Raw genomic sequence first — 27,188 nt, forward strand, 5'->3', positions numbered from 1 at the left:
AGTGCTTGCTCTGTAATCACAAGGACCTCAGTTTATTCCGAGAACAAACCCACGTTATAAAAAAATTTTTTTTTAATTAAAACAATTAAAGGCACTAGCCTTTAATCTCAGCACTAAGAGGCAGAGGCACAGTTCCAGGCCCATCTGGTCTATATCATGAGTTCCAGACCAAACAGAGATACATAGTGAGACTGTCTCAAACGAAGAAACCTTTTCTCTATTACACGGCTTTTCACAATTTGCAAAATGTCTAATAATATGCACTTAATTTTCATAGAATTCATAGTGTCCCGCGAGCAACGCTCTTGGCGGGTCTACGTGGACTTCAATCCCCAGCAGGCATTGCGCCAGACACAACAGGAACTACGGAGGCCGAAGAGGAGGGGGGGTACACCCTCCTCGGTCCTTGCCCTCCCAGAAGCCCGCGGGCGGCTTGGAACCCCCGTCGGTATCATGGCCGCGGGAGCCGGGACAGCGGGCCCTGCTTCCGGCCCGGGCGTTGTGCGTGACCCGATGGCGTCACAGCCAAGGAAACGGCCCAACCGGGAGGGCGGGGAAGGCGCGCGGCGATCGGGCACGATGGCGGGAGGAGGCGGGAGCAGCGACAGCGGCGGGCGGGCGGCGGGCCGGCGGGCATCGCGCAGCGGCGGGCGGGCTCGACGGGGGCGGCACGAGTCGGGGCTGGGAGGCGCGACGGAGCGGGGCGCGGGGGAAACGCGGCTGGAGGAGGCGGTCAACCGCTGGGTGCTCAAGTTCTACTTCCACGAGGCGCTGCGGGCCTTTCGGAGTAGCCGGTACGGGGACTTCAGGCAGATCCGGGACATCATGCAGGGTGAGGGCCGGCCCGGGGCTGCGCGGGGAGGAGGAGGGTCTGTGGGGCACGCTTTGGGGTCCGGGGCTCGTGGAGCCAACCATGTCTTCTTTCCCAGCGTTGCTTGTCAGGCCCTTGGGGAAGGAGCATACGGTGTCCCGCTTGCTGCGAGTTATGCAGTGCCTGTCGCGCATTGAAGAAGGGGAAAATTTAGGTATGGCTATTTTTTGTGTTCTTTTCTGGGCTCACTTACGTAGGGTTTTGTTATTTTCAAACTTAACATCCGGGACCGAAAGATTCCGGGTTAAAGTGCACTAGTGTTTCCACCGCAGAGGTCTTTTTCATTCAACGGTGGTTGAATTGTCTAGTTCTAGTTTCTCCAGTTAAGGTTCCTTGGCTGATTTTTATGTGTTGTTTGTTTTCTCCCACCTGTTAATTGCACACCCACTTTTGTTGCTAAAAGTAAGTTACATCCTTAAGGACACATCCTTACTCCCTTCCTTCCCATAGTAGAGCGTGAACCCCCCCACACACACCAGTTGAACTTGGCAGCTGCTTAACAAACTGTCTTCAGTGTTGGTCACTTGTATCTGAGAAATATGTGTTATTCTGGATTTTAGAGGTAAATGTTTATGTTATAATTGAGCTGTGTTGAAAAGTATTGAGATGGTTTGAAAAAAAAAGTATTGAGTTGGTTTGAAGCTGGGTGTGGTAGCGCAGGAACTACCAGTTCAGGAGTTCCAGGACAACCAGGGCTACACAGAGAAAAACCCTGTCTTGAAAAACAAACAAGAATAGAATAGGTTGATTTGAATTTAGACCATATCACAAGCACATAAGCAAAATAAATGCAAATCTTTTATTTATTTATTTTTCTCAAAACGGGGTTTCTCTGTGTTACCCTGGGCTGTCCTGGAACTTGCTCTGTAGACCAGGCTGGCCTCAAACCCACAGAGATCCACCTGCCTCTGCCTCCTGAGTGCTAAGATTAAAGGCATGCACCACCACTACCACCTGGCATAATTGCAAGTCTTCCTGAGTTTGCATGGTCCTTTTATATTATCATTATTTAAAACAGGCTTTCTCTACATAACCCTGTCAACCACACTGTATATACCAGATTGGCCTCTGCCTCCTGAATACTAGAATTAAATGCCTGGTTTGCATGATCATTTATATAAGCAAGGGTCTTGCATGTCTTCATGCTTCCATAGATAACTGTATATACTTTGTGGGCGTGTTTGCTGCTCCTTAGGAGGCGCTTAAAGTGAAAACTGTTGTTTTGTCCTAGACTGCTCCTTTGATATGGAGGCTGAGCTCACACCCCTGGAATCAGCTATCAATGTCCTGGAGATGATTAAAACAGAATTTACACTGACAGAAGCAGTGGTCGAATCCAGCAGAAAACTGGTCAAAAAGGCTGTAAGACACTGTTTTTCATTTTTTTTCTTCATCTAACAAAGATTGGGGGTTTTTGAGGCTACATTCTAGCAACTTTTCTGTGTTGGTAGAGGGAAGGCAGGGTGGGGGGTAACATGTCATCTCTCCGCATGTCCTCTTCCTCACCTAGGCTTGGGAAGTACTCTGCTCTGGTTTGGTCTTCTGTGGCCTTGGCAGGAGGGACCCATTGTACTGGGAATGGGATTGACATTGAAGACTTCTGTTTTGGAAGTTATTGGAGCATTGAGAAGAGGCTCCAAGCATTTCTGGTCCTGAGTTTGGTCACCACTGTCTAGAACAAGCCAGGAATGGCTGGGGCCTCGGGAAATGTGACTGCTGAAAGAGAGACCTAAAGACTATTCCCTGCGGTCAGACGAGAGTCACAGTCAGCTAGAGAAGAATTCTAGAACATCAAAGCCAGTGACTATCTAGGGAATTGAGGCTGTCACTTTGTCAGGGTTCAAATGGCTTCAAGTAGCACTCTTAAAGCATGGAGGTGGTTTTTTCTCCAGTAACCAAGGCTGTGGCCACGGAAGCAGATGCAATGGTGGGGATGGAAGAACAGCAGCTCGGCATTGCCTTGGTAAAGGAAAGTTAAGGGTAACAGAGGAAAAGAGAATTCCTGAAAAGGATGAGGTCTTAGAGGTGGAGGAGGGAGAAAGCCTTGTTTTACAAGGAAGACATTGACCGTGTGCAGGGTACTCAAATACCCTGTTTGTAAAAAAGTCTTAGTGTGTGTTGGGTACACATATCTGCTCAGTTAAGGACTTGGAGCAGGACTGCTGAGTAGTCTTGCAGAAAATGCTTGAATAATTATTATTCAGTTCAAGGAAGAATAAGCCCATTGTAGATTTTTACTATAGATAAGTCAGGCTTGTGTTGGGAGTAAAATGCCAGGAAAACCCTTAGCAATGGAGGAGAAACCCAAGGGTACATTGAGAACGGCTCAGGTTCTTCTGACTGGAAGAAATGTTACTAGTTCAGAGTTATCTGTTCAGTCCCTTTAGAAACAAGGACCATAAGTTTGTCATCTGGTCTATCTTGCCGGGGAGTCTTTGAAGGCATGCATACATTTTAATTTTATTACTTAAGCATATGGGTCTGTTCCTTTGTTTTTGTTTATTTGGGGGACTTTGTTTTGAGATAGGGTCTTAACTATATATAGAGTGGTCTCAGTCTCCGTCTTCTTGCCTCAACCTCCTGAGCGCTAGGAATACAGGCTTTTATTTACCACCACAACCAGCTATGTCATAAAGTTTATGTTTTAAAAATTTGTTTGTAACGTCTGTCAGTGAGATCTAAACTCCCTGGGGCTGGAGAGATGGTTCAGTGGTTTCAGTGATTAAGAGCATTGGCTGCTCCTTCAGAGAACCCAAGTTCAGTTCCCACTGCTGGCATAGCAGCTGGTAACTATAGCTCCAGTCCCAGGCCCTCTGGAGCATCAGGCATCCTGTAGTGCTCAGAGAGTGTGCAGACCACACGCCACCCATATACATAGAATGGAATAACAATGAATTTTCCTTTTCTCTTTTTTTCTTTTCTTTTTTTTCTTGGTTTTTTGAGACAGGGTTTCTCAGTATAACAGCCCTAGCTGTCCTAGAACTAGCTCCGTGGACCAAGCTGGTCTCAAACTCAGATCTGCCTGCCTCTGCTTTCTGAGTTTTTTTTTTTTTTTTTTTTTTTTTTGGTTTTTCGAGACAGGGTTTCTCTGCAGCTTTTTTAGAGCCTGTCCTGGAACTAGCTCTTGTAGACCAGGCTGGCCTCGAACTCAGAGATCTGCCTGCCTCTGCCTCCCCAGTGCTGGGATTAAAGGCGTGCGCCACCACCGCCCAGCTTGCTTTCTGAGTTTTGCCATTAAAAGCATGCGCCACCATCACCAGGTAAAATTTTTTTTTAAAAATCTAATCTCAGCTGGGTGGTGGTGGCACACGCCTTTAATCCCAGTACTAGGAGAGGCAGAAGCAGGCGGATCTCTATGAGTTCGAGGCCAACTTGGGCTACAAGAGCTAGTTCCAGGACAGGCTCCAAAGCTACAGAGAAACCCTGTCTCGAAAAAAAAATTAAACTCCTCTAAAATAGTCAGCCGTTTTCTTCTGTCGACTTCCATGTGCTTTTTGGCCTATCAGGCTATGTCTTATATGTATTATATTACTGTGGGGCGAGGGGAGACAGTCTCACTGTGTAGCTCAGGCTGGCCTGGAACTTGTCATTACCCTCTTGCCTTTGCCTCCTGGGTGCTGAGATTACAAGCATACACCACCATGCCTGGCTGCCCTCTTGTGGTTTTGTTTTTGTTTTTTTTTTTTTTATTAAAATCTTGTTATACCTTTTGAATTTTGTATTGTGTGTACACCTTCAGAAGCTATAATTATTGAACATGTGCTAGGCAAGCACTCTAGACTACAGAACTGCATTCCTAGCCCTTACCTTGCTGTATTTGTTACTTTGATATAACAAGTTCCTCTAAGACTTAGCAGCTTAAAACAGTGACTACTAGCCTTGAGGTTCCAGAGGTCTGAAAGCTAGTGGCCTACTGAGTAGTTCCAGCCCAGGGTTTCCTAAGTAAGGTTATAGTCATCAGCTGGAGTTGCTGGTGGTGTGTCTTAGTGGTAGTCTGTGAGTCTGTCTAGCCTGTGAGAGGCCCTGGATTCAATCCTCAACACTGCAAAAATAAACACAATTGCAGTCATTTCAAGACTCAGCTACTGCTGGGAATGGTGATACTTACTTGAAATTCCTGTACTTAGGAGGCTAAGGTGGGAGGATCTTGAGTTGCAAGCAAGCCTTAGCTGCTAAGACCCTGTCTTGGGTCTGAGAAATCGGCTCAGGACTCGCACTCTAAACCAGCTGTGGGATAGTGTATGCGTGGGCCCGTTCAGGGGGTCAGGATCACCAAGCGTTGCTTTAGAGCCTTGGTCACAGCTACTGTGATCTCCTGGTTACTAAAGGACACTTTCTGGTTTTCTCATTTAGTGTCCTAGAGTCTTAATGGTCATCATATAAAATACTATGGGCTGCCTAGATTCATTTAAGCTTTGAAAAGTGTTCTAATAACGTACTATTTTTTTGTTTTTGAGATGGGATCTCACTGTGTAGCCTTAGCTGACCTAAAACTTGCTATGTAAACCAGGCTGGTCTGGAACTGAGGAGGCCTCCTGCCTCTCTGCCTCCCAAGCACTGAAATTAAAAACACTCAAAATCATACTGGGCACAGTAATTTAAAGCGTATTAAAATAGGGTCTGGCAGTTAAGTATTTGATTTGTGAGTGTGAAGATTGGAGTTGAGTCCCCCAGTGTAAATGCTGGAAGGGCATGGTGGCACTGTTACCCAGCCTCAGAAGGGGAAGATGGGATCTCGAGGACAAACTGGCTGGGGAGACTAAGGGGGTCTGAGAGCTCTGGGTTTGATTGTGTGACCCTACCACAGTAAAATGGAAGAATTGTTGGTAATTCAAAGCAAAAAAGTTTAATCAAGTAAATTAAGTTAGAGCTTCAATTCATGTTCAGATATTTCTGGAGGTCTCCAAAAGTCTTTCAGAAGACCCGGGAGGCTGAAACTCTTTTCATAACAACACCCGGACGCTGTTTTGAATGTTTGAGTGTGGTGGCGTTTGTAGTGAGGGCCGTAGCATGACGAGTGAGGTGGCTAGTGCTTTGTTGAATTACACTAGTGACTGTTTGATTAATTAGTATGTCTGTGTGTGCGTGTGCATGATTTGTAGGGTGGTCTGAGCATAACTTCATGAAGAAATTCTCTCATTCCACTAAGGTCTTCAGGTTTATACAGCAAACTTTACCCACTGAGCCAGCCACTTTGATTGCCAAGATCAAAGGATTTTAATGTGACTAAGAAGAGTATGAGCCAAGCATGGTAGTGCGTGTATTTAATCCCAGCGCTAAGGTGACAGAAGCAAGTAAATCTTTGTGAGTTTAAGGTCTGTCTCCTCTACCTGGTGAGATCATGTCTGGGGAGGTAGGGAGAGGTAGATTTGCTTGTTTTGCTTGTTGGACACAGTAGATAAGCCCGCTGACTTCTCTTCCAGAGTCTCCTAGTTCTATTCCTAGTATTCACATGGTGCCTGACAGCATGCTGTAAGTCCTGTCCCGGGAAATCTGATGCCCCCTTCTGGCCTTCTCGGATATTGCATACACCTGGTGCATAGACATCCATGCAGGCAAAACACCCATACACATAAAATAGGTTTTTTTGAAGGTTCCTTCCTTCCTTCCTTCCTTCCTTCCTTCCTTCCTTCCTCCCTCCCTTCCTTCCTTCCTTTTTTTTTTTCAGTTTTTCAAGAGTGTTTCTCTGTGTACCTTTGGAGCCTGTCCTGGAACTGGCTCTTGTAGGCCAGGCTGGCCTCGAACTCACAGAGATCCGCCTGCGTCTGCCTCCCGAGTGCTGGGGTTAAAGGCGTGCGCCACCACCACCTGGCTCTTTGAGGGTTATTTTCAAAACCAGATTCCACTATGTAGCCCTGACTATCCTGGAACTTATTTTGTAGACCAGGCTGGCCTCAACTAAGAGATCTGCCTGCTTCAGCTTCCCAAGTGCTGGGATTAAAGGAGTGTGCTAAAAAAATAATAATAATTTTTTTAAGTGAGAGTTTGCTTGTTTAATGTTTGATGTAAGAGCAGGACTAATGAGGGCCTGTAGAAAATCCAGACTGCTTAGGAGACTGGAACAAGTTCAAGGTCAGCTGGAAATTTAGACAGATCTTATTTTATAAGCGAGGGAGAGAGTGAGCCGACTGCAGATGAGAGCGCTCCCTGCCGAGCCCCAGCCCCAGCCTCACGGTAGCAGGGGAGGAACAGCCAGCACTGTGGACACACAAAATATGTAACGACGGTATTTAATAAAAATAGGGGTCAGTGGGATAGTTCCGCCATTGCCAGGCCCTCGATTCAGTTCCCAGTACTACCACCCAAGAAAGAGTTTGAAGTCAAAGAAGAACAGCAGTTTTCTGAGGAGCCTGGTAAGCACCCCTTCGCCCCGGGCGGAGTGCCTGTAGTCCCAGCACTCGGGAGGCCAGGCAGCCTACAGACTGAGTTCCACAACAGCCAGGGCTACACAATTGAAACCCTGTCTTGGGGGGAGTGGGGGGGACCATTTTTTCCACTGGGTATGAAGCCACACTTCTAATTCCAGCAATCAGAAGGTGGAGGCAGGAGGATTGACATACTGACATGAGTTCAGGGCCAGGCTAGTCCTACATAGTGAGTGTCAGACATAGACTCTGGGGGAGGGGGGACGGTAAAAGGTAGGAAAGAGAAAATCCTATTATTTGTTTATATTGAGCCACAGTGGTCTCCCCTCACCCGTTTTTTTGTTGTTTCTTATTTTTTCTTTTATTATTTATTTGTTTGTTTATTTTTGGTTTTTTTGGCACAGGGTTTCTCTGTGTAGCCCTGGCTACTCTAGAACTGCTTTGTAGACCAGGCTGGCCTCCAGCTCACAGAGAGCCACCTGCCTCTGCCTCCCAAGTGCTAGAATTAAAGGTGTGTGCCACCATGCCTGGCAGTTTCTTTTTATGACTGAAAAGAGTTAGTTATTGGGCCAGCAAGATGGCTGAGCGAGCGAGGGTGCTTGCTGCCAAACCTGAGTTTATCCTCAGAGCCCACATAGTGGAAGGAGACAATGTATTCCTGCGCGTTGTCCTTGAACTTCCACATGTGAGCTGAGAGATGCATGAACACCTGCATTCTAAAATGTGATTTTAGAAGTTATTTATTGCTTTCTTAGTTGATTTGTTGATTGTAAATGTTATGTTCAGGAATGCTGGTATGTTAGACACATTCATAGAACTTTAATTCTTTGTTTTGATTGCTTTTTCTTTTGACATAGTGTCTATAGCTGGAATTCTTGGTAATCCTCCTTCCTCAGCCTCCTGAGTGCTGGAATTATAACTGTGAGCCACCATGCTCCACTAGGAATTTAAGTTTTTTAAAGGCAGTCTACCTGTATAGCTGTCTCTGACTTAAATTTTACTTTGTAGACAGTCGGTTTTGTTTTTTAAATAATTTACTCCTTTTTATTTTATGTTGGTATTTTGCCTGCATGTATGTTTATGTGAGGATTTCAGATCTTGGAGTTACAGACAATTGTTAGCTACCATATGGGTGTTGGGAATTGAACGCAGGTCCTCTGGGAGAGCAGTCAGTTTTCTTAACTGCTGACCCCTCTCTCTAGCTCTGGAATGTATTTTATTTTTATGTGTTTGAGTGTTTTGCTTGCTTGTGTGTCTATGGACCATATTCATGCCTGGTGCCCACCAAGGTCAGAAGAACATTGAATCCCCTAGACCTGGAGTTAGAGCCGTGAGCTGCAATGTAGATGCTGGGAACTGAACCTGGTCTAATACAAGAACAGGTGTTCTTAACCACTGAGCCAGCTTCTAGCCCTGTGATTTGGTAAAGTTTTAAACAATAAAACTGTATTCTTTTTGTTTTCTTTTGAGATAAAACAAGACTCTTTGTTGAGCTTGATTCGTAGCTAATAAGTAGCTGAAGGATGACCCTTGAACTACTGATCCTCCTGCCTCCACCTCCCAATTGGCTAATACATGTTTTTGTTGTTTTACTATGTGAGGACTGGAAAGATGACTCAGTCGTTATGAACACTTACAGCTCCTGCAGAGGATCTGGGTTTGGTTCCCCGCACCACTCAAAGCTACCCGTGGCTCCAGTCCTAAATGATCCAACACCCTTTTCTGGTTTTCAGAGGCACCAGATGTACACATGGTGCACATGCATATATGTAGGAAAACACACGTAAAGAATAAAGATTAAAAACATCTTTAATTTAAAATAAGTGTGTGTGTGTGTGTGTGTGTGCCGCGCGCGCGCGGCCGCGGGGCGTCTTCTGTGTGTTAGGTATCCACAGAGGCCAGAAAGGGCCTTTGACTTGCTTGAGCTTGCATCATAGGCAGTTGTGAGCTTCCAGGCATGGGTGTTGGTACTGGAACTCTGGTCCTCTACAAAGTAACAAGCACTGTTACTGAGCATCTATCCATCTCCTCAACTCTATTTCTTTAAGTGGGCAGAAAGGCTCAATGCAAAAATAGAAGAGCCACAGTGCTGATTACACTGGTAACCCTCAAACTGGGGAAACTGTGGGACTGCGGGAAGACGGCAGATTGATCTGATTTTCATAGTGAGATTCTGTCTTAGGACAGCAGCAAAAATTAGCCACAAAAAAGCAACCCACGATGGGTAAGACGGACTCCTGCTGGTGGAATGCTAATTGCTCCACATCTCCACCTCAACAGTTTGACTGCTGCTCACCCCCATGAACATGATTAGCTCTGTGGATCCTTACTCTTGCGTATTTACCCTCAGAGTTGAAGAGTTGTTCACATAAAAACCGTGTTTCGCATCTCTGTTCATAATGACCAAAACCCTGACCCATCCAAATGTTTTTGCATACATAAATGGATAGCTATGATATATCCTAAACTATACAGTAGTGCTCAGTGGCAAGGAAACTGAACTTCTGACAGCCCAACAACTCAGGTGGACTTGAGGACCTTGTGCTGAGTAAAGGAAACATCCTTAATACAACTGGTGCTGGAGCTCAGTCTGGTAATGAATGCCTGTATCCCAGCTCTTGGGAGGCTGAGGCAGGAGGATTGAGTTTTATTGTGATAATACCCTGTCCGAAAAGAGCAAGTCGTGCCCTTTACTCCTGTAATATCACAAAGACAGAGTAGCAAAAATAACAGTTTTAAAAAGGGGGTATGGGAGGGTATTGCTTTTATATTTTGTGGTTATAGAAGTCTGGGTGTGTTAATATTTGTTGCTTTATGCCCCAAACAGTTTTGCCGTTAAATGCAGTTAAACCTAATAGAACTGATATGGCTTTATAAAAAGTAAAAGCTGTGTTGTTTTAAGAAAGTTAGTATAATAGTATTTATTCTGAAAATGATGTGTAAGTAAATATGGTCATCTGAAAAGATGGTGCTGTGGGAACTCCTTCAGCCTTTAAGATTCCGGCCTACTTTGGGCACGGTCTCATGCATTATAAATGCACGCGAAAGCGTGCGTGGCCTCTTTGACTGCTGGATTCAGTTCCAGTTCCCAGCACACGCAAAAGACTGTCAATCACTACTCTTTTCTGTGAGTTTATACCCAGATAAATAAACTTTTGTTATACTCCATCCCAGGTTAGTGTGGAGCTCTTTTGTACACCAACAGATGGTTAATTTTGCATCTTCCAAGAATTTATAGACATGCCTGCTTGTTCAAAAGCATTTGACACCAGTTTCATCTGTTCTGGGTTGCTGTATTCCTTAACATGTTAAAAGTCTCCTTCAGTTACCTTTTAGTTTCTTTCACTGTGTGTATGTTCTCTCGGGGTTTCTTTACAGAAACCTATTCCTCTGTGGCTGATAAAAACATCTGGTCCTACCTGACTCTTGATTGTTTTCAAGTCTGCCATTGTGGGTGAGCTGTTTGTCAGTCTCAGGAATTCCCTGCACACTAGCTAGATTAACTAGCTGGCATTTATGGTGTAAGAGGCTTAGTTCCCATTCTACAGAATTGGCCTCAGCCCTTTCTAACTAGAACCAGCTGAATGCTGTGGTCAGCACAGCGTTTGTCCATTTTCCCATATTATATCCTCTCTCACCAAGATTGGAATCAATTGTTCTGTGCACCTGAAATTCTGAGCCTCTGGAATGGAAGGACTCCTGACTTTCCTTAGTCCAGCTCAGATTGGTTAAGTGTCTGTAACCCAAGGGATCCAATTTTGCTCTCTCGGGCATTAAAAACAGGAAAAACTACACTTGTGGTTGCTCTTAGTGCTTGAGCAGTAATGTTGGCTTTTAAGTACTGGAATTTGATGTGACGTGAAGGTTAGCTTTTCGGCAGAGTGTGTTTTGATATTTTAATGACATCTGTCATTACAAAACTTTTAAGTTTTTCTCCCTTTTATAGGCTGTCATTATTTGTATCAAAAACAAAGAATTTGAAAAGGCTTCAAAAATTTTGAAAAAATACATGTCCAAGGACCCTACAACTCAGGTAAATTTGATATATTTTTATTCCTGTGGCTTAATCCATCTCACTGCCTTTTGTGGAGCAGTAAGAAAAGGGTTCTTTGTAAGACTGTCACTTATCCCAGGTGCGGTAGGACACACCATTAACTCTAGCACTTGGGGAGGCAGATGCAGGCCGATCTTTGCAAGGCCAGCCTGGTCTATATAGTGCGTCCAGGCCAGCCAGAACTACAGTAGACTTTGTATCAAAAAAAAAAAAAAAAAAATCACCTAAGTGTTCACCTTTAAATACCCAACATCTTGTCTGTGATCCCAACTTCTGAGGCCTTAGGCAAAAGGATTGCAAGTTTGGGGCCTGCCTTGGGCTATATAGAGGTGAAAGGCCAGCCTAAGACACAGTGAGACTGCCTTAAAATCACCCCACATCTTTTTATTTCTAAAGTAACAAACTCTGGCTTCAGTCTTTTTCAAACCACTTGTTTTCCTGTTCTGTCAGTTTTGTGATAGAACATTTAAGTAATCAGTACCAGAATCTTAACAAAAAGTATGGCACTTGTAGCTGTCTATGTGAATGTTAGCCCTGTGAACTTTGAAGGCTACTTTGGAAAAGACTTAATAACTCCATTTCCTGTTAAAAGTGTGGAGGACATTTTGAACTACAGCCTCAGTTGGGTTCTCTATCCCCAACTCGCATTATTTTATAAACTTAGTTTTAGGCTGGGGATATTGTTAATGGTAGGGCACTTGCCTAACTTGCCGAGTTTGAGCCCTGGCACTAAACATGCTCACAGCCCACTTTATCCTTTCTGTTGTTGTTTTGAAGCAGAGCTTCTATGTAGCTGTGTAGTTGTTGAACTATGTAGACCTGGCCTGGCTGGCCTCACACTAACAGATCTTTGCCTGCCTCTGTCTCCCACGTGATAGGATTAAAGGCACCACCATGCCTAGCAAAAGCCCCTTTATCTTTGAAAAGCTAATGTGTAGTAGTACAAAATTCAAAAACATATTTTAAGGGCCTGTTAAATCAATAGAAATGTTTGTCAACCTGAGTTCCGTCCCCAAGACCCAGCCCCTGCAAGTTGTCTTACGACCGTCATCCTTGTGCTATTGTACAAGGACACATGCACACAGGCAGTCACACACACAAGTGAAAATGAAGTGGGGATAATAATGTTTAAGTTACAATCCCCTTGTCTTTGCCTGTCACCTACTCTCAGAGGCAGCCTTCTTACCGTTTCAGAGATACTACTGTCTACGGGCAAGTCTTGTCTGTGTACACACGAGCACATTTTCCTCCTCTTTCTGTAGATGGGACACGGGCAAGCTCTTCACACTGACACCCCTATTCTGAACACTTACCACTTTTTTTTCCTCTTAATGTAGCAAGGGCTTTTCTTTTGCTTTTTTTCCTTTTTTTAAAAAAAATTTTTGTTTAGTGTGTGTGTGTGTGAGAGAGAGAGAGAGAGAGACGGGGGGAGGGAGAGAGTGCTCTATCTGCATGGATAACTTGATATCAGAAGAGGGCATCAGAACCCACCATGTGGGTGCTGGGAATTGAACTCGGGACCTCTGGAAGAGCAGCCAGTGCTCTTAACCGCTGAGCCATCTCTCCAGCCGAGGATTTTTTATTAACGTACAATGGAGCTTCTTTGTCCCTCTTTGTGACTAACCACATAGTAGCCCATTCACTGTGGCTGAACCATGATTTCATCAGCCGATACTCAGAGTTGTCTGACAGTATTATTACAGATGTGTTGGTGGTATTCTGTCTCAGCTCAGCCCTGATGTTGTCCTGTTCTCTTCCTTTCTCCTGTTGCAAACGTCATTCTTTCATGTAGAAGCTAAGAACTGATCTCCTGAACATTATCCGAGAAAAGAACTTGGCCCACCCTGTTATCCAGAACTTTTCCTATGAGACCTTCCAGCAGAAGATGTTGCGTTTCCTGGAGAGCCACCTGGATGACACAGAGCCCTACCTCCTCACGGTGTGCCTTGGCCTCTCTTCTCTTCCTATAACCATGTTTTGGCGTGAAAAGAATGGTGTGATGTTGACTGGGTGATATGCACTACCCTTCTTAAATGCCTGTGAAATTCCTAAGATGAGCTCGTGGCTGCGGCAAACAGAACATACCTGGTTTCTCTCTCCTTGCATCTTAGACTCTTGCATGTGACTCATCTTGTAGCTGAAGTAGAGCATTCTCTTATAGTCCTGGTTTCCACAGGCAGTGGAATCTGAGCTGAAAGGTAGACGTGGAGTGATGGGAGTTGGTAGATGGGGGCGTGAGGTGGGGGAGGAGAGACTAGAAGAAGTATGATACAGTCCAAAGGAGCCCTAGAGACCAGAAAGTGTCAGATCCCCTGGGACTGCTGGAGTTACTGATTGTTATTGAGCCACCATGTGGGTGCTGAGAATCAAATTTGGGTCCTTTACAAGAGTATCCAGCGCTCTTAACTGCTGAGCTGTTCTCTAGCCTATCCCCGCCCCTTTTGAGATAGGGTCTCACTGTGCTAGCCTGGAAAAGTGTGGGCCAGGCCGGCATCACACTATTGACCTATCTCTGCCTCTTAAGTGCTAGGATTAAAGGTATGGGCCACAGTGCTCCACTGGCCTTATGAAATAATCGTTTAGTTGGACTTGAGATTACGTGGTGAGGCCCATCACCACTCTGTACAGTAAGGCAAAAGGAGCATGAGTTCTGAGGCTAGCCTAGACTACACAGCCAGTCCCTATCCAGAGAACCTAATGGATGGAGATGTAGCTTAATATTAAAACACTTGATATAGTATGTTTGGTCCCCACCCCAGCACCACCAAAAAAGAGAGAGTAAAGTCAGGGAACCAGGTTTGGTTTTGGTTTTTGTTTGTTTTTTTTTGTTTGTTTGTTTGTTTTTTTTGTATGTGTCTGTGTGTTTTTGTGTTTTTTTTTAATATTTATTTATTCATTATGTATACAATATTCTGTGTGTATGTCTGCAGGCCAGAAGAGGGCACCAGACCCCATTACAGATGGTTGTGAGCCACCATGTGGTTGCTGGGAATTGAACTCAGGACCTTTGGAAGAGCAGGCAATGCTCTTAACCTCTGAGCCATCTCTCCAGCCCTTTTTGTTTTGTTTTTAAGACGTATGTATGTATGTACGTATGTATGTATGTATGTATTATGCATGCAGTGTTCTGTCTGCGTACTGTATGCCTGCAGGCCAGAAGAGGGCACCAAATCTCATTACAGATGGTTGTGAGCCACCATGTGGTTGCTGGGAATTAAACTCAAGAAAAGCAGTCAGTTTTCTTAACCACTGAGTCATCTCTCCAGCCCCCAAGATTTTGATAGTATTAAAAATAGCCTGTGACTGGCTGGGGGTGGTGGCGCTCACCTTTAATCCCAGCTTGGGAGACTGAGGCAGTCAGAGTTTGAGGCCAACCTGATCTACAAGAGCTAGTTCCAGGACAGGCCCCAAAGCTTTTGAGAAACCCTGTCTCAAAAAACCAAACACAAAAATAGCCTGTCATAATGCAGGTTCTGAGGCCTCTGTTAGGGTAGTGCAGTGATGGATCCCATAAGCCATTTGACAGGTCTCGGGTCACTTGTGGTAGTTGGAGTAGCTAGCCAGGAAGCATCTGGATGCTGGAACTTTGGTCTAGGTGTGTTTCATTCCTTTGCATTTTGGGTAACTGAAAAATATTGTGCTGCTCCTTACATGAGGATAGAGCTCATCTCTTAAGGCACCGAGTCAAATGAATGGAACAGTCTACACTTAAGAGTAGGAGGGGCAGGTGAGTAGAGTTAGGGAAAGAATGACCTGCCTAGGGTTTCCTGTGTAATCTTAGTAAGGATTTTCAAATAGTTGTCAGTAAGACAAAACATTGGTGGAGATATAGTTAAACATTACATACACAAACTAAAAATCATTCCTATCTGTCAGTTATCCTAAGGTTTGGGAAAAAAAACATTTGAACCAGGCATGATGGCACACTTGGAAAACAAAGAAAAAAATCACAGCAAATCCAAGGCAAACCTGATCCGTCTGTCAAGTTTAGAGCATCCAGAACTGTATATTGAGACCTTGCCTTAAAGGGGGGGGGGGGGCTGGAAAAATGGCTCAGTGGTTAAGAGCACGTGACTGCTCTTGCAGAAGACCCAAGTTAGGTCCCAAGCACCTACAAGATGACAAGGTGGCTCACAACCACCTGCAACTCCAGATCCAGGCAGTGTGATGATAACCTCTTCTGACCTCCGTGGATGTGTGGTACATGAGACAATAAAAAAAAAAATACTTTTTAAGAAGTAGGAGAAGAAATTTAACTTTTATAGCTGACTCCTGAAGAGACTTGAAAACCAGGGACTAGATAGGACTGAGGTTGGAAGGTTCAGTCAATGAAGAGAGTAAGAGAGGTCTCCTTCATGTAGCCATCTATGGTAGGTCTGTTGTTTTATGGTAAGGAAGAATAAGTTGAAGGTTTTCCACGTCATGCTGTGCCCATCTGTGTCCTCTAACCAGTGCCTGGGTTGGATTTGTAAATGGGGTGCTTTGTGTTGTGTATGTTCTTGGTGAAAGACGGAGACACTAAATGAACTTCTCTGGCTTCCTCTTCTTAATGACACCCTTCCTTTCCCAGATGGCCAAAAAGGCTTTGAAGTCCGAATCTGCTGCTTCAAGTGCTGCGAAGGAAGAAAAGCAGCCAGTCCCAGAGGCAGTGGACAAGCCACTAAGAGAGCCTTCAAGGTGAGGGTGTCCTTTCATGATTGTGGGGGAAACATTTAGCAAGGTCAGTTTCTCTTAATAGACTTGATAACATCACCAGGTTATTGGCATATCATTGTGAGCCATGACATGCCATTGTGAGCGATGACATGCCATTGTGAGCGATGACATACCATTGTGAGCGATGACACGCCATTGTGAGCGATGACATGCCATTGTGAGCCATGACATACCATTGTGAGTACATAGCCTGGGAAAATGAGACTAGCCCTCTGGGGTCTCCGAGAGAAGATCCTGATTGGCACTTCCCCGTGTTCTGTTTTTACTTCTCTATCTCACACACACTAATGTGCACACTCCTTTCATTTTATGGAGACAGAGCCTCACTTTGTAGCCCATTTTGTGCAGGAACTCAGTCCTCCTCTGCTTCCCATGTGCTAGGACTGCAGCGTGAGCCACTGAGCCCGACTGGATAATGAAGCTGAGCATGGTGGCACATAGCTCTGTTTGCTTGTTTGTTTTTGGTTTTTGGAAACAGGGTTTTTCTATGTCATCCTGACTGTCCTGGAACTCATTCTGTATACCAGGCCGGCCTTGAACTCAGAGATTGCCTGCCTCTGGTAGTTCATAGCTTTAATACCAGCATTTGGGAGACAAAGGCAAGAGACTCTTATGATAGAGGCTAGCTTAGGCTATATAGTGAGACCCTGTCTCAAGTGGGGGCGGGGGGGGCTGGTTGGAGAGATGACTCAGCGGTTAAGAGCACTGGCCACTCTTCTAGAGGTCAGTTCTTGGCAACCACATAATGGCTCACAACCATCTGTAATGAGATCTGGTGCCCTTTTCTGGCCTGTAGGTATACATGCAGGCAGAACACTGTATACATAATAAGTAAATCAATCTTAAAAAATAAGAAAGAAAAGAAAAAGACAGTTGGAATCTTAAGTCTGGTGACATAACATGAAAGTCAAAAGTGTAGATTCCTGTGGGGACCTATGTATTGGTACATTTTTATTAACCATATGAGAAAAAGTTTATTTAGCGCTCAGAGCTAGAGGTTTGAGGGCCATATGTGGTAATGTCCTTCTTGCTGGCATGCCATTTGATGGTGGGGATGTAGGGGGGAAGGTGTGTGTGTATGTGTGGTGTGCACACGTGTGCTTCTGCCTCCCCGACCTCGAGCACATTGGAAGTTGCTCTTGGGGCTCTACCATGATAGCCTTTTCTAATCCTAGTTACTTGCTGGGGCCCCTTCTTCAGACCAGGAGTTAAATGTCAACACGTGACTCACTGAAACAACATCTGAATCATAGTACCCTGGTTTGAAATACAGAGGCCAAATGGGTCCTAAAATAGACAGTCCCAGCAAGGACACTGGAAAGGTGAGGCCAGGTTTTCTGGTTTTGGCAGTTGCTACTTTCTGAGAATATCTAAACATTCCAAAGCTTGAGTTCAGATTTTGTGTGCGAGATGACTTTGTGTGTGTGTGGTTAAGTTGCTCAAGCTTTACGGATTTATTCTTTAGTTTTGTGCATGAGTGTGTATGGAGAATATGGGTGCCTGTGGAGTCCAGGAGATAACTTTGGAGTTCCTGGAGCTGGGGTTATGCACAGCTGATACGGAGCCACCTGACATATGTGCTGGTGACTGAATTGGGTCCTTTGCAACTTTTGAACGTTGGTTTTAGAAAACAGCCTTGTATTTGCTAGACAGTTCGCTATACTTATCAGGGAGGTTGGCCTTTAGGCTACCGGTTTGCCTTTTCTGACAGATTTTACTCTAAAGTCATCAGCTGTTCCAAAGGATCAATAAAATCTCTGTACTAGTCAGTCTCACTGCTTCCAGATCACACAGCCAGCACTTCCCCAGAAGTCTCAAGCCACTGTTTCTAAATGTAGGTCTAGACCGTTAGTTGCTCCCCAGATGAGAGCTGGGTGGGGATGGCTGAGAGAGTGGAGATTCCTGTGAGACTGCAGCGGTGTCAGCTGTTGCCCAGGTAGGTGTGAGGTTGGCAGGCACTGCTCACAGCTCTTACATAATGGGAAACATTGTTTTGATCATACAGGCTGTAAAGGGGTTGATTACAGGTAGACTGGAGACCTCTGGAGAGAACTGCATTGGCCTTGACCTCTGTAAGGTTCTCTTGTTTCTAATTTAAAATTGATACAACTTAGATGTATGTTCATTAAGTGAAGGCTTTTATAAACAACAGCTGTTCAGAGAAAGCAGGCCCACCCCATCCATTTTTGTTTTATTTTGATGGAGAGTCTTAGGTCCTGCTTACTTGTATGTGTTTCCACACTGGGGAGACTGATTCTCCTGTGTGCTTTCTTTACAGACAGCCTCGGGACCCTCCAACCACCATCGGAATCAGGACTCTAAAGGCAGCTTTCAAAGCTCTGTCCACTGCACAAGACTCAGAAGCAGCTTTTGCAAAACTGGACCAGAAAGATCTGGTACTTCCTAATCTACCATCCCCGTCATCACCAACCCACAAAAACAAGAGACCCAGGAAAGATGAAAATGAAAACTCAGCTCTCACTGAGGGTGAGGGAGGCTCAGAACTGCAGCCCAAGAACAATCGCATGACAATAAGCAGATTGGTTTTGGAGGAGGACAGCCAGAATTCTGAGCCCAGCCCAGGCCACCACTCCTCCCCGGAGCCCGAGCCCGAGTTGGCATCACCATCCAAGTCCAGAGCTCTCAACCAACCCCATACAGGGGAGAAGAATCCCAAGTATGAAGACCTTCTTTGTAGCAGTTTTGGGGCTGGTTGGCGGTCCTGGTTGGGCCTGGTTTTGCTTCCGTGAATGAAGTTACTTCAGCTAAGTTGCTCTCCACCAAGGCTTACTCAGACTGCTAGAATGAGACTGGAGCAGGGAGTGACAATGTAGCAGTCCCTGAGTTCCCAAGCCCCACTGTAGGCTACACAGCACTGCCCTAGGGCGTGAGTAGGGAGGGAGGGTTTCTGAGCCTTCTACCTGTCAATCTAAGTGCTTCAATGACTGTTAGTCTATTTGTGAAATTTGTCTGAGTTGGGCCTTATCATACTTGATATTTATGAAAGAATGAATACTTAGTTTTGTACCTTTCTATGGGCGTATGAGACTCAGCAAATTCAGTAAAGATTTCCTAATCTTTCATGTTCTGCCAGTTGCTATGGAGCAGTGGTTAGGATATGTTAATTCTATTTTATTCCCACCGTGACTGCCAGCCCAGGTTTTGAGTTTGGCTCCTTTCTGCCCTTCGTGGATCCACCCTGCAGGCACTGGTCTGCTTGCTCTCTCTGGAACATGCTGTTTGTTTCTCCTGCTGTATGTTCACTTCCTCTCATTCTCACAGTGGACTGTCATTCCTCCATCATTGCCTGTCAGACTTCCGTGTGTTACCTCACTGACTCTCCAGTGCTGTCTCTGTGAGAGGATGTTAGGCCTGTTGTGTAGTTGAGAAAGGCTCAGAAAAGTTAGTAGCTCATCTGATGTCACACAGCTGAAAATAGCAAACCTGGGCTTTCGGGGTCTTAATCTATGTGGTGTTGGCACCACAGCTGGGCCCATACATCAGTTGCAGTTGCCTCTCTTGACACTCCTAGCTCCCCGTGAGCTCTTCTCCGCTGTCCCTGTGTAAGTCCGCCTTGCTGCTCTCCGAGGCCATTGCCGTCTCTGTACACTGCTGGGTGCTGTGACTTGTTCGGAGAGCCCCGCTCTGACCTGCAATGTGAAGGCTATGGCCTGCGATAACGGGGTTTCCTCCGGACAGGATTACACTGTATACACCACTCTTGCATGCAGAAACGAGTCACAGGCAGACATAGTTAATGGCAGCTCTATACACCTCGTCCTCCATTCAGTTCTCACAGAAACCTTGTGAAATGTAGTCACTGCCCCATGAGCAGCTGAGGAAACAGGAGCCTTGCGGATGCGGTAGGATTGTAAACGGGAGTATGCATAACTGTTGCAGACGTGCCCCAGCTGTAATATGTCCAGGGTCTAAAGTTTGATGGGAACTGCAGCAAGGGTTGGTACCTGCTACCTGTTTCTGTTAATAAAATAAAATGGAGTGTAGCCACTTCCAGCAGGCTGTGAAGCCAGTAGAGGCGACAGCAAGCAAAGGCTTGCTGTCTAGCGAGCCCAGCACCAGGAAGTGTATGGGATGCCCTGTGAGCTGGGGGAGAGTTCCTGAGCCTGCTTACACAGTGTCAGGTGGACTGCATCCTGTAGAAGAACAGATGTTGAGCTGGCCTTGGAGGAGTAGGGAGGTCGTGAGTGCCGTGTGGAAAGCGGTTCTAGACAGTACTGCAGCTCGTGTGGGCATGGGAACCAAGTGTTAGTGACTGAGACTACAGCACCGAGCAGCAGCAGTGACAGGCCAGCCGGCCAGGTCCTAAGTACTTAGTCTGTCAGGCAGGCAGCTAGCTCCTCAAACTGGAGAGGACACATTTAAAGGTTTTGTTTTGGGATTTTTGTTGTTGTTTTTTAAGTTTATGTTCCCAGGCCTGTGGGGCACCACTGAGGGCAGGGAGGAAGCTGGAGACAGCTGCAGGTAAGCGGGGAGAGTTTGAGGAAGACAGGGCCAGAAGGATCCAGCAAGGGAAGGCAGAGTTAGGGGGAAAGTAGCCTGAAAAGCAAGGCTGTGTGCTTAAGTTTTTCTGTCCCCCACAGCACCTTGAACACAGTCGGTATTTACTAGGAGTATTAATCAAGTTAAAGGGATTCTTAGAAGGTATCTGTACAGGATGACACCCCCTAAAGTGTATGTAGGCCGCATATACATTAAGGGTTAAGGTCTCCTTTGGAGAGTGGAAAGAGGACAACACTTCCAGGATAAAACCCAGCAGCGCAGGCTGTTTGACAAGTCCTTACTAGACCAGTGCTCATGAAGCTGTGACTTAATTAGTGAGGGGTATGAGGATCTAGAAGTGGCCTGGCTTGCCCAGGGTCACAGCACCTGACAGCTGGGAAGACTGTTGTCAGCCCCTTCTGCAGTCAGCAGGACCCTACGCGTGCTCAGGCCTCAGCAATCCCTCCTGGAAAGGGCAGGGTGAAAGTTTCAGTAAGACAGGTTCCTAGCAAATAATAGCCCACAGGAACCAAGGTTCAAACTCACTGTCGGGACTGGGAAAAATAGAAACAACAGTAGCCTAGTTGTTAGCTGTCTGTAAACAGCAGTCAGTTGCGGTAGCTAAAGGCTGGCTTGTGGAGCCACTCTGTTTCAGGTAAACTGTTCTCAAGATCTAGTCCCAGTTAACAGCACACGTTGTCCCAACATTGGATAGGTACTTCTTAACTACAGAGAGGACTTTGGTGGAACCTTGGCTGGTTTGGATGGCCGCAACCTGGCAGATGGGAGCAGAGGCTTTCTGTGTTGCGATCAGTACTTAAAGGTGTTGTTGAGAATGGCAGTGTTAGGCCGAGGATGCCACCTAGTGCGTAGAATGCTTGCCTAGCGTGTGGAAGGCCTTGATTTGGTCCTCTGCACTACATACAGCCTGGTGACACGTGCCTGTGGTAGCACGTGTGTGGAGCTAGAAGGGTCAGAAGACCAAGGTCCCCTTCGATGATATAGCACATTCAAGGCCAGTCTGGGCAATCCTGCCACAAAGGAAAAAAGAAAAAGATTGATTTTTACAGTATTGAAAGACCCATAAGTTCCTAAGCAGGGAAGGTACTCTTTGGCAGAGGTAAGGAGCAGAGAGAGCCTGGGTTGCTTAGGGCAGTTGTTCTCAACCTTGAGGGTCAAATGACCCATACACAGAGGTCACATATCAGATACTTACATTTACAGTTCATAACTAGCAAACTTACAGTTGTGAAGTAGCAATGAAGTCGTTTTATGGTCAGGAGTCTGCGCAACATGAAATGTATTAAAGGTAGAAGCATTTGGAAGGTTGAGGACCACTGCAGTAGGTGTAATGGTGTGGCGGAGCCAAGGTAGGAAATAGCCTGGATTCATAGACCATAGAGGAGAAGTGTGCTGACTTCGTTGTTTAGGTAGCCTAGCATGTGTATTTCGGGCGGCTTTGAACTTGTGATTTTTACTAGTCTCCCAAATACTGTTATTACAGGAATGTGCTACAGTGCCCAGTCAGTATGCTTCTGTGATGTTGGCTTTGGGAGGAGAAAAGCCTAATATAATACTGATACAGGTATCTTGAGTTTAACTCCAGAACAGGGAGGGTACCCAAGTCAGTGTAAATGCTCTAGAGCATGGCCCTGAAGGAGAGGCAAGACTGCACTTCTAAGTCGGAGAAATGCTGAGACCTTTAAGGATCCTGAATGACTGGGTATGTTGATGCATCCCTGTAATCCCAACACTCAGCAGGGAGAGGCAGGAGCCAGCGTGTGTTCAGTCTAGTCCTATCGGGAAAACAGAATAAATAAACAAATGAAATTAAAGCTCTTTTGAAGGAAATGGCAGCATGGTGCTGTACTTTACTCAGAGCCCAGTTGAGGCATGGCTCTGCAGCCTGGGCGGTGGTCGCGTGGAGATGCCTGCTGGCCGAGGGAGGCGACAGTGAGCTGGAGCACAGTGTGATGAACCCGAGAGACCTGAGCTCGTGACGAAGGGAGTGTCTCATGGCTTCTCTTCATTGCTCTCCCCTAGAGTATCCAAAGACAAGTGGAACAGCCCTAACGGGCTTGAAGAAAAAGAGATTTGGGTGGAAGAGGACCAGCTGTTTGACGTTCGGGGTAAGCCCCAGATTGCCCTTGCCCTCTTGGGATGTTTGCTGAAGTGTGATGCATGTTACTGTTGCATTCGTGTTGCGGGACCCTCTGTGTCCCAGTGAGACAGTGGCATCGTCAGAAATCAGGGTGTATTTGTTATTATTGCAACAGGCTCTTGCTGTGTCGCCCAAGCTGCTCTTAAATTCAGGATCTTCCTGCCTCTGCCTGCCAGGTTGGGATCACAGGCATGTAACTGCATTTGGCTCCCTGTGTTTCCTTTTTCTCCTCCTTGGTAGGGTGCTGGGGTGAGAAAGGTCTTGTGTAGTGCAGTCTGTCTGTAGACCCCCTGTGGAACAGCTGAAGATGAACTGGGCTCCGCGCCTGTGCTTCAGAGCGTTGGATTAGTCATCCGCTCGCTATCTCGCCCATTTCTTCTCTTTGTTTATTTTGGAGACAGGACCTCACTATGTAGTCTAGGCTGAAATTCTATATAGACCAGGCTGGCCTCAAACTCACAGATCCGTGCACTTGCCTTTTTCTCCTGAGCACTAGGTCTCCTGTATTAAAATTTTAGCCAAGCAGTGGTGATGCACACCTTTAATCCCAGCACTTGAGAGGCAGAGGCAGGTGGCTCTCTGTGAGTTCGAGGCCAGCCTGTTCTACAGAGTGAGTTCCAGGACAGGCTCCAAAGCTACAGAGAAGCCATGTCTCGAAAAACGAAAGGGAAAAAAAAAAAAGAACAAAATGTTTACTTCTATTTTACTTCTTTGTGTATGGATGGAGAGGTAGCAAGTATGCATGTAGAAGTCAGGACAGTTTGCAGGGTCTGTTCTCTTCTATCCTATGAGATCTAGATAACAGAGTCAGTTCATCAGACTTGGCAGCATGTGCCTTTAACAGAGTCATCTCCCTAGCTCTGTATTTCTTAAAATGAAAGGCTCTCTTTGGTGTGTATGCTGATCATATATGTATAGGATGGGAAATTTTACTTTCTGTAAGCACATCTAAAGCTCTTAGCATTAGTATTAGAATCTTTCCCACTACATATTTTGCATTCTAATGGAAATAGTGAAACGCACCAGGCAGTGGTGGCGCACGTCGTTAATCCTGGCACTGAGGAGCCAGAGACAGGCCCATCTCTTAGTTTGAGGCCAGCCTGGTCTACGGAGTGATCCAGGACTGCCAGAGACTACATAGAAAAACTGTCTCAAAAAAAAAAAACAACTCAAACAGAATTTATTGGAAATCTGTCAAACTCGTTGTACAGGTTCTCAGAGCCTGACATAACTCCAAATAAAAAACAGGAAATTATTCTTTAATGATGCTCTTTTAATTCTCAACATTAGTGAAATTTATTTTGTTCTGTTTTTGCCGTTCTGGGAATCAAGCTCCGTCTTATTCAAGCTAGGCAGTCACTCTACCGCTGACCTGCCTTCCCAGCCTTCAGTGCTTGTGAAATTTAAATCAAGTTTTCCATTTGGGGATGTTTTATGTTTCTTTTTAAACTGAGTATACTCTCATGTTTTCCAACAGCACCAAATGAAGAAAAGTCAGTCAGTTTAACAAGAAAGCAGGTAATTAAGAACTTGTTCAAACTTTGTGTGTGTGGATGTAAGAGTTTATTGTTAATCATACATGTGTGGGCTTGTGCGTGTGACTGCAGTGCCCGTGGAATCTAGAGGAGGGTGTCAGATCCCCCAGAGCTGGAGTTGACAAATGATTGAGAACCACCTGATAATGGTGCTGGAAACCAAAGTTGGTTACATCTTTGTACCATGGGGGGGGGGGGTCCTGCAGAGGCCAGAGAGGGTATTGGATCACCGGGAACTGGAGTTATAGGTGGTTGTGAGCTATGATGTGGGTGCTAGGAATGGAACCAGGTCTCTGGAAGGACATCCAGGGGCTGGAGAGATGGCTCAGAGGTTAAGAGCACTGACTGCTCTTCCAGAGGTCCTGAGTTCAATTCCCATCAACCACATGGTGGCTCACAATCATCTGTGAGACCTGGTGCCCTCTTCTGGCAGGCAGGCATACATGCAGACAGAACATTGTATACATAATAAATAAATTTAAAAAGAAAAAGGACAGGGCTGGAGAGATGGCTCAGAGGTTAAGAGCACTGACTGCTCTTCCAGAGGTCCTGAGTTCAATTCCCAGCAACCACATGGTGGCTCACAGCCATCTATAATGAGATCTGGTGCCCTCTTCTGGCATGCAAGCATACATGGAAGGAATGTTGTATACATAATAAATAAATAAATCTTAAAAAAAAAAAAGAAAAGAAAAAGGACAGCCAGTGCTGTCATCTCTCCAGCCCTTAAGACTTTTTCTGATGTGAGTTTTATAAGAACAGGTAAAATACACTTTCCCTATCAGACAAAGATTACCCATGCACCTGGTAAAAATACCTCTAAGTTCAAACTAAGTTCAAAGAGTGGGTTGTGTTGTGCTTAGCAAACACTGTACCCCGAGCTGCATCACAAATGCTTCCTTTTTCTTTTTTTAAGATTTATTTATTATGTATAAAGTGTTCTGCCTGCAGAACCAGAAGAGGGCGCCAGATCTCATTACAGATGGTTATGAGCCACCATGTGGGTGCTGGGAATTGAACTCAGGATTTCTGGAAGAGCAGTCAGTGCTCTTAACCTCTGAGCCATCTCTCCAGCCCTTTTACTTCTTAGTTTTAAGTTCCAGTGTTTCAGGGTTTTTTTTGTTTGTTTGTTTTGTTTTTTAGCGTTTTGGGGTTTTTTGTTTTTTCAGTGTTTTTTGCCTTCATGTATGTCTGTGTTCCATGTGTGTCCAGTGACCCAGGAAGCCAGAAGAGAAATCTGATTCCCTGAAATTGGAGTTTACAGATGGTTGTGATTTGCCATACAAGTGCAAGAGCCCAAACCAGGGTCCTCTGTGAGAGCAGCAAGTGGTCATGACCACTGAGCCTCTCTGCTGCTCACAGCAGTGATTATCAATAAAGGATGGCATGTCAGCATTAGAACATGGTTTCTAGCTATTTAGACCCACGTGTTTGTTTTTGTTTTTAGACAGTGTCTGTCTCTGTAGCTCTGGCTGTCCTTGCAACAGAAATCCTCCTGCCTCTGCCTCCCAAATGCTGCAATTAAAGACTTGTGCCACCACCGCCTGGATTATACTTGCTGTTCGGTTCCAAGTATTCGCCTAGGATTTTTGCTTAGATTATCTCGTCAGCACATTGGAAAAGAGGTAAGTGGCAGCAGGTTCTGACAGGTCGGTGGTTTTCTTCTGCAGAAGTGGACCGCGGAAGAGAGCGAGTGGGTGAAAGCCGGAGTGCAGAAGTACGGGGAAGGAAACTGGGCCGCCATTTCTAAAAGCTACCCCTTTATCAACCGGACAGCTGTGATGATTAAAGACCGCTGGAGGACCATGAAGAAACTTGGCATGAACTGAAAAGGGCTCTCGTTTCCACAGGATGCACGAGAGCGTGGTTCTGAACCATAGTCCCTGATGCTCTGATGTCTCTTTCAGAAGCTGGACTGAGAGGAGATGTGCGGGCAGCCTTTCTGTCCAGGCAGGCCTCACGTATACTCCACCACTGTTGTCCGAGATCATGGAGCTGAGAAATAAAGCCAGGTCTGCCCCATGTCTGCAGCAGAGGCCGCAGGCACACAGCTTAGACAGTGCCAGAACCTCATTAGCGTTTCCCTTTAGTGGTTTGCTTCAACTTGAATTCCTAGTCATCCATAGAACCTTCTCCTAAGAAATGATGGAATCCATTGTGAGTACTTACGATCCCTGATCTGTTAAATCCAGCAATGTGAGCATTATCTGGAATGAACTTCATCCTCGTTGAGTTTTGACCTCCTGACTCAAGAAGAAAGGCACTTTGTGCTGAGCCCCGATGAGAGATGTTCAGTTCTTGTGGAATCTGATTCCTTGTAAAGAACCATTTAGCCACTTCCTCGTCAGCCGTGGACCCGACTGCCTGGGCACTCGCTGTTGCAGTGTGCTGGGCTACATGGCAGGTTTGTCCTGCGCTTTTCTCATGTGGTTGAACAGTGTGGTTTTTGGTAAAATGGTGATTGTAGATAAGCTTAGCTCCCCACCCCCATCCTCCCCCTTCTCGGAGCCCTTTATTATGCTGGACTTACAAAGCTTCAAAATCAGTCCTGGTTGAATCAATCCTCTTGAATGGTTGCTCCCACCCACACTTCCCTAGTCGTGCTGTGTTTGTGTCTTGCTCCGGAATCCGACATGCCCTTCTCCCTTTGTACAGTGTTGTGCTTGCTGTCTCTCAGACACCCTTGAAAACTGTCTTTTTAGCAAAACAAAAAACAAAAAAAAAATTCAGTAAAGTGTTTTCTGTAATCTTTTTTTAAATATGAGAATGAACTGTTCCTACTTAGAGCATTCTTCATTAAAGTCTTGCTTCTCTCAAGTTTCCATAGCTGGTTAATTGCAGTGCAGCGTGTATTCACATGGGGCAGCGGATGTTGACAAGCTGCTGCATGGTGGTGTTGAGCTGCTGTGAAGCCACTTCGCGGCCTTGGATGCCATGCCATGCTGTGAACGTGTCTTCTCAATCTGTCCCTTCCCCAAGTACTACT

At 45.6% G+C, this 27,188-nt stretch overlaps 1 protein-coding gene across 2 annotated transcripts; it reads left to right on the plus strand.

Moving 5' to 3' along the window:
• Positions 1 to 438: 438 nt before the first annotated feature.
• Positions 439 to 27,019, plus strand: Terf2 (telomeric repeat binding factor 2). Of its 2 annotated transcripts, XM_038313045.1 has the most exons (10): positions 439 to 832; positions 930 to 1,025; positions 2,103 to 2,233; positions 11,183 to 11,269; positions 13,083 to 13,229; positions 15,861 to 15,967; positions 18,285 to 18,683; positions 22,550 to 22,635; positions 24,145 to 24,185; positions 25,873 to 27,019. In XM_038313045.1, the coding sequence occupies exons 1-10, from the start codon at positions 454 to 456 to the stop codon at positions 26,029 to 26,031; spliced, it is 1,632 nt and encodes a 543-aa protein (XP_038168973.1). In that variant the 5' UTR covers positions 439 to 453; the 3' UTR covers positions 26,032 to 27,019. The 2 variants fall into 2 exon arrangements, with proteins under 2 accessions (XP_038168973.1, XP_038168974.1); XM_038313046.1 differs by lacking the exon at positions 24,145 to 24,185.
• Positions 27,020 to 27,188: the final 169 nt, after the last annotated feature.

The sequence above is a fragment of the Arvicola amphibius genome, chromosome 15 (assembly GCF_903992535.2).
Source record: "Arvicola amphibius chromosome 15, mArvAmp1.2, whole genome shotgun sequence".
In the NCBI taxonomy this organism is placed as follows: Eukaryota; Metazoa; Chordata; class Mammalia; order Rodentia; family Cricetidae; genus Arvicola; species Arvicola amphibius.